A 7327-nucleotide genomic window follows, 5' to 3' on the forward strand; every position below is an offset into this window, starting at 1 on the left:
TTCCTCCTGCCGCTTAAGAGAGATAAAAATGTCTGACACTTGCAGGCTATTTCCTCCATTTGGAGACCCCTGGCCTTCCTGCCTGTTACCCTCTCATTACCTTTCAAATATCCTCCTCAGTCTTTATTTACTATGTGCCAGGCACTTTGCTAAGTACTTTATAAGAATTCTTTCTAGGACTTGCCTGGGGGTCCAGTAGTTAAGACTCTGAGTTGTGGTCTGAAACAAGAGAAGCCACCAAAATGAGAAGCCCATCAATGCAACTAAAGAAAGTCTGGGCACAGCAATGAAAACCCAGCACAGTCAAAAATAAATTAATTAATTAATTAATTTTAAAAAAGAATCCTTCCAGATCTTAACTGAACCCAGCTAGATAAGTGACCACAGCTATAACACAAAGCACCTAGAAACCACCCACCTGAGCCCAGGCAATCCACAGAAACACAGAAACATGAGAATTAAAAGCTTACCATTGGTTTAGGCCTCTAAAACATTTTAGGGTGATCGGTTACACAGCAAGAGATAATCGCAAGAAGCAACAGTTAAAACCAGACATGGAACAACTGATTGGTTCAAAACTGGGAAAGAAGTACAACAAGGCTATATACTGTCACCCTGCTTGTTTAACTTCTATGCAGAGCACATCATGCAAAATGCCAGGCTGGATGAAGCACAAGCTGGAATCAAGATTGCCAGGAGGAATATCAACAACCTCAGATATGCAGATGATACCATTCTAATGGCAGAAAGTAATGAGAAACTAAAGAGCCTCTTGAAAGTAAAAGAGGAGAGTAAAAAAGCCAGTTTAAAACTCAACATTCTAAAAACTAAGATCATGGCATCCGGTCCCATCACTTAATGGCAAACAGATGGGGAAAAAAATGCAAACGGTGACAGATTTTATTTTCGTGGGCTCCCAAATCACTACAAACAATGACTGCAGCCATGAAATTAAAAGATGCTTGCTCCTTGGAAGAAAAGCTATGACAAACCTAGACAGCATGTTAAAAAGCAGAGACATCGCTTTGCCAATAAAAGTGCATATGGTCAAAGCTATGTTTTTTCCAGTGTCATGTACGGATGTGAGAGTCAGACCATAAAGAAGGCAGACCAAAGAATTGATGCTTTCAACCTGTGGTGCTGAAGAAGACTCTTGAGAGTCCCTTGGACAGCAAGGAGATCAAACCAGTCAATCTAAAGGAAATCAACCCTGAATATTCACTGATGCTGAAGCTGAAGCTCCAATACTTTGGCCAACTGATTAGAAGAGCTGACTCACTGGAAGAGACCCTGATGCTGGGAAAGATTGAGGGCAGCAGGAGAAGGGGATGACAGAGGATGAGATGGTTGGATGACATCACTAACTTGATGGACATGAGTTTGAGCAAACTGTGGGAGATGGTGAAGGACACGGAAGCCTGGCATGCTGCAGTCCATGGGGTCACAAAGAGTAGGACTAGGACATATTTGACTGAACAACAACCACAAAGAGATAACTGAAACAATGTATTTTCTCCCCTCTTATCTTCAAAGCTATACCCTTAAATCAGGCATAAGGGGTCCACAGAGATGAATAAACCCTGAGTGAAGATTGCCTGCAAAAAGAAACTGAGACTGGATACAGAGCACAGCAAAGCTGAGTCTGCAACACTGTATTCCCTCAATGATTATCTGAGTGCCTACTATGTGCAAGGTAGCACAGCCTAGTGATTAGGGGTATGGGCTTGGATTCAGATGTGTTGAAATCCTGGTTCTCCCACTTGCTAGCATTAAGAACTTGGAAGTTACTTAAACTTCTCTGAACCTCGGCTTCTCCAGACAATGGAATGGAAGTCCACCATAACTACTTCCAGAAGCTGCTGGGAGGAACAAACAGGGTAATGTAGGAAAGCACTTTCTCCCCCTACCCCTAGGAAACTAGGAAACTCCTCTCATGCCTTGGCCATAACTTCACAAACGCCACTTTCTCGAGGAAGCCTTCCCTAACGGCACTCTCCAAACTTCACAACACCTGTGTGCTTTCCCTGTATAAACACACATCATCAGCTGGAGTTATCTGTTCGCTTCTTAATCATTTATTCATGTTAGTCACACCCACTAGAGACCATCAGCTCCCTGAGAAGAGGGTCTGTCTATGGTGCCCCATACCCAGAACAGAGCCTGCCACCCAGAAGAAAAGTGTCTTTAAACACCTGCTGAAGGCAAGAAAAGCATTTAGCCCAGAAGCCTGACTCATGCCAGGTATTCTCTAAATGAGTCTGGCCCTGTGCTACATGCTTCTGCGGTAAGCTTCCTTCCACTAATAAGCTTCCCACCCCGAGGAAGCTTATTAGAGTCTAATGAGGAAAAAGACACATGCAGAACTATCCAACACTGTCAAAGATGGTCACTGAGGCCCAACGTGTCCCTCCAGCTCTGACAAGGCAGAGATTACCTTGTGATGGGGACAACCCAGAAAGGCTTTCCAAAGGAGCAGTGCCATTGGAGAACTCACATTTCAAAGTGCCAGTCCTAACAAAAAATGGGGTGGTAGCTTTTTCTCTTCAGGGCCCAGAAGCCTAGTCTAAGGCAAAGTCTACATCAGATCAATAAATATTTCTTTATTCATTCATCACTCATCAGATGTACACTGAGTACCTAGGAAGTGCCAGGTACTATTTTAGATATGAGATCAATTAACAATGTCAACAAGCTGGCATTCTGCCCCCAAAAGGCTCCATAGCAACCCCATCATTACCAGGGTCCCACTCACTCCTCTGTGACCTGGACCCCCAACAGTATCAGCTCCTCTAATGGAGGTCAGGTCTTATGTCTTTTAATATACATCCCTTAGTGGTCCAATGGCTCAGACTCTAGGCTCCCAATGCAGGGGCCCTGGGTTCAATCCCTGGTCAGGGGACTAGACCTCACATGCCGCAACTAAAAAGAAAAGGATCCCACAGGCCACAACTATGACTGCTGCTGCTAAGTCGCTTCAGTCATGTCCAACTCTGTGCGACCCCATAGACGGCAGCCCACCAGGCTCCACCGCCCCTGGGATTCTCCAGCCAAGAACACTGGAGTGGGGTGCCATCGCCTTCTCTGACTATGACTGGATGCAGTCAAATAATTTTTTTTTTAATAAATTTAAAAACCCATCTCCAGGGTTCCAGAGAGTATTGCCAGTGGCGTCTGCCCAAGATAAAATACAATTCTTGCAAATCTCCCTTAAGATGTGTAAGCTGAAAGGTCTTCTGATACAACACTCTCATCTGTAGACAAAGAATGTCACCTGCCATTTCAGTAAACGCACAATGTTGTGACATAAAAATCCTGAGGGTGCTCCCTGAGGGGATTCAGGACAGAGAAAAACAGGATAAAGGCCCTAGACAGTTAAGGAGCCTATCAAAGGAATTTCAATTGAGTCCAGACTCTTGAATTATTCCATACACAGAAAAGCATTAATTCCATTAACTTGAGATGTCTGGTTTTCTTTCGATAGCAGTCATCTTTGGACAGTCAACTATCTTTTTCTTTGTTTGAACTTATATATTCTGGTTCCTCCCTAACCTCTTTCAGCCAATCCCTCAGAGCTATCTGAGAGACTATATCCAGGCTTAAGTCCTCAGCAAGTCTGCCCAATAAAAATCTAATTCTCAACCCTTAGGCTGTGCTTTTTTTAATAGAACACATCTTTAGATGAAGAAACTGAAGCCTCGAGAGAGAAGATGACCCTTGACCAACGTCATCAAGTGAACTAACTAAAAGTAGAACCAGACTAGAACCCAGGGGTCCCACATCCCAGATCTGGATGCTTGATTTTTCAAAGAATTTCCTATTCTACCATTACAAGCCACAGTTTCAAGAAAAGCTCTTGAGATAAAGAGGGCCACTGACTATTGAGACTAGAGTGGACAGTTTACAGTAGCGCGAATAACCATAACTTTTCAAAGGACTTACTAGGCAAGCATCAGTCACTGTGATAAGCACTCTGTAGGAAGTATTTCACTTGAATCCTCACAACTCCTAAATTGGTATTATTATTTTTCCCATTTTACAGATTACAAAACTAAGGCACGGAGGCGCCCAAAGTCCCACCGCTGCTAATAAAAGAGAAAGGGGTGAAGTGGTAGAACGACAGTGCTGGGTAAACTAGGATGGCGGCATCAACGGCCCCCACTAGCTTTGACTCAGTAAACGATGTATTTACTGGAGACATCGACAAGCCCTGTGCAACCTCAAAGGGGCTCCAGAACCTGGGCTCCCCGCGTCTCTCCCTCCAGCTGCGGCAGGGTGTGAACGTGATGCCAAGCACTGAGCCTTTCCCTCATCCTGGAGGCACAGCCTTCGAGGAAATCCACCCCCGCCCTCGCCCGGCACATCCCAGAGGCAAAGCCCGCAGCTGGATGCGGACCTCCGCGCGGGCAGCAGGGAGCCGAATGGAGGAGGGGAATTTCGGACGACGCTGCCCAGAGCGCAGACGGCCTGGCCACAGGGGCAGCGCGGGAAAACGCGAGCCCCAGCCGAGACCAAGCGGGCAGAATACCTTTCGGAGGAAGCTGGCGACCACCTGCTCGAAGGGGTACTTGAACCCCTCGTGCACGTCCACGGTGACCCCCATCCCGGCGCGCCGACCACGCCTCCGCCAGCACACTATCGCTAGAGCTCCGTCTGAGCCGGGCCGCAGGCGTCCACGCCCGGGAAGCCTAAGGGGCTTGGGGATTTTTTTCTCTTCCTTTTTCAAACTTTCGAAACTTTATTGTCCACTGGGAAAAACAGACAGTTGGCACGCCCCCTTTCCCTTCCCCGTCCCCTTCCGCCAGTCTGGGCGGCAGGCGAGGGAGGTGCCGGGCCCCCGGGCGGTGTCGGCTGGAGGCCTGGGGAGCGGCCCCGCCCCGCCCTGACTCCGGCTCCGCCCCTCCGCGGTCTGATCACACCTCGCCCACGCCACGCCACGCCCCACAGCCTCGCCACGCCCCACGGCCTCGCCACGCCCCCACGGCCTCGCCACGCGTGCCTCTGCGGACCCAAGTTTCCACCTCACAGCTGGGGAGTCTTGAACCTTGCAGCTGGGGTTTTTGTCATCACTTCGCTTGGAGCCTTACTTAAGCCGCTACTGGCAGCACTAAAAAGATGTAATAAATACATAAACTACCCTCCCTCCGAGTTTAGGGACTGTAATATAACCCTCCTCAGTGTTGCCCAGAGGCCAACAACTGCATTCCTCACAGGACCTGGGCAGTTGCCTCTGAGGCTCCAGGTTGCGTCTCAAGTACATAGAAATTGCCTGTATCTGCGTGTGACTCCGTCAAGAAATTCCTACACTCATGAAAGGTTAAAGACCATGGGAAGAGGAAACAAGAGATACAAAAAGAATTTGGAATGGTCTTCACTCGACTGTACAGATTTTACAAAAACAAGCCAGTGAATCCATTAATCCAATACCTTATTTAACATATGAATTCCTGATCACCTACTATGTGCTAAGCACAGTGCAGTAAGGAAAGCACAGTCCCTTCTGTCATGTGGGATGAGTCAATCAGATGATTTAACACCCAGTAAGTAAAATAGATCCTTGGATGGCATCACTGACTCAATGGACATGAGTGTGAGCAAACTCCAGGAGATAGTAATGGACAGGAAAGCCTGGCATCCTGCATGGCATGCAGTTCATGGGGTGGCAGAGTCTGACACGACTCAGCGACTGAACAACAACAACAAACAAAATAGAAAAAGAAACAAGATAATAGGTCAAAGTTACAGGTGACATAATTTTAGCTAAGATGAATCAGAGAAGTCTCTGAGGTAGTGACTTTTACTTTATAATTGCATAATCTCGCTTACCCGTGACACACAGAGTCACACTGATCTGGCAAGTTCAGTTCAGTCGTTCAGTCGTGTCCTACTCTTTGTGACCCCATGAACCGCAGCACGCCAGGCCTCCCTGTCCGACCCCATGAACCACAGCACGCCAGGCCTCCCTGTTCATCACCAACACCTGGAGTCCACCCAAACCCATGTCCATCGAGTCAGTGATGCCATCCAACCATCTCATCCTCTATCGTCACCTTCTCCTCCTGCCCTCAATCTTTCCCAGCATCAGGGTCTTTTCGAATGAGTCAGCTCTTCACATCAGGTGGCCAAAGTATTGGAGTTTCAGCTTCAACATCAGTCCTTCCAATGAAAACCCAGGTCTGATCTCCTTTAGGATGGACTGGTTGGATCTCCTTGCAGTCCAAGGGACTCTCAAGAGTCTTCTCCAACACCACAATTCAAAAGCATCAATTTTTCTGCCCTCAGCTTTCCTTATAGTCCAACTCTCACATTCATACATGACCACTGGAAAAACCATAGCCTTGACTAGATGGAACTTTGTGGACAATGTAATGTCTCTGCTTTTTAATATGCTGTCTAGGTTGGTCATAACTTTCCTTCCAAGGAGTAAGCATCTTTTAATTTCATGGCTGCAATCACCATCTGCAGTGATTTTGGAGCCCAAAAAAACAAAATCTGACTGTTTCCACTGTTTCCCCATCTATTTGCCATGAAGTGATGGGACCAGATGCCATGATCTTAGTTTTCTGCATGTTGAGCTTTAAGCCAACTTTTTCCCTCTCCACTTTCACTTTCATCAAGAGGCTCTTTAGTTCTTCTTCACTTTCTGCCATAAGGGTGGTGTCATCTGCATATCTGAGGTAACTGATATTTCTCCCCGCAGTTTTGATTCCAGCTTGGGTTTCCTCCAGCCCAGCATTTCTCATGATGTACTCTGCATATAAATTAAATAAGCAGGGTGACAATATACAGCCTTGACGTACTCCTTTTCCTATTTGGAACCAGTCTGTTGTTCCATATACAATTCTAACTGTTGCTTCCTGACCTGCTTACAGATTTCTCAGGAGGCAGATCAGGTGGTCTAGTATTCCCATCTCTTTAAGAATTTTCCACAGTTTATTGTGATCCAAACAGTCAAAGGCTTTGGCATAGTCAATAAAGCAGAAATAGATGTTTTTCTGGAATTCTCTTGCTTTTTCGATGATCCAGCGGATGTTGGCAATTTGATCTCTGGTTCCTCTGCCTTTTCTAAAACCAGCTTGAACATCTGGAAAGTTCACGGTTCATGTATTGCTGAAGCTTGGCTTGGAGAGTTTTGAGCATTACTTTACTAGCGTGTGCTGCTGCTAAGTCACTTCAGTCGTGTCCGACTCTGTGCGACCCCATAGACGGCAGCCCACCAGTCTCCCCTGTCCCTGGAGATGAGTGCAATTGTGCGGTAGTTTGACCATTCTTTGGCATTGCCTTTCTTTGGGATTGGAATGAAAACTGACTTTTTCCAGTCCTGTGGCCA

The 7327-nt window shown here is 46.6% G+C and overlaps 1 protein-coding gene across 4 annotated transcripts in view; it reads right to left on the reverse strand.

Moving 5' to 3' along the window:
• The window catches only part of PRELID2 (PRELI domain containing 2), a 609441-nt gene extending 604580 nt beyond the window's left edge, over positions 1 to 4861 (reverse strand). For 3 of the 4 annotated variants that reach the window (XR_826157.1, XM_010850451.1, XM_010850453.1), the window contains exon 1: positions 4526 to 4861. Coding sequence is in view for 3 of the 4 variants with exons in the window: in XM_010850451.1 (XP_010848753.1) it covers positions 4526 to 4600 (75 nt within the window). In the remaining variant the exon portion in view is untranslated. The remainder of the gene's footprint in view (positions 1 to 4525) is intronic. The other variant, XM_010850452.1, reaches the window with a different exon arrangement.
• Between the last annotated feature and the right edge of the window lie 2466 nt (positions 4862 to 7327).

Source organism: Bison bison, unplaced genomic scaffold (genome assembly GCF_000754665.1).
Source record: "Bison bison bison isolate TAMUID 2011002044 unplaced genomic scaffold, Bison_UMD1.0 scf7180017864291, whole genome shotgun sequence".
Lineage (NCBI taxonomy): Eukaryota > Metazoa > Chordata > Mammalia > Artiodactyla > Bovidae > Bison > Bison bison.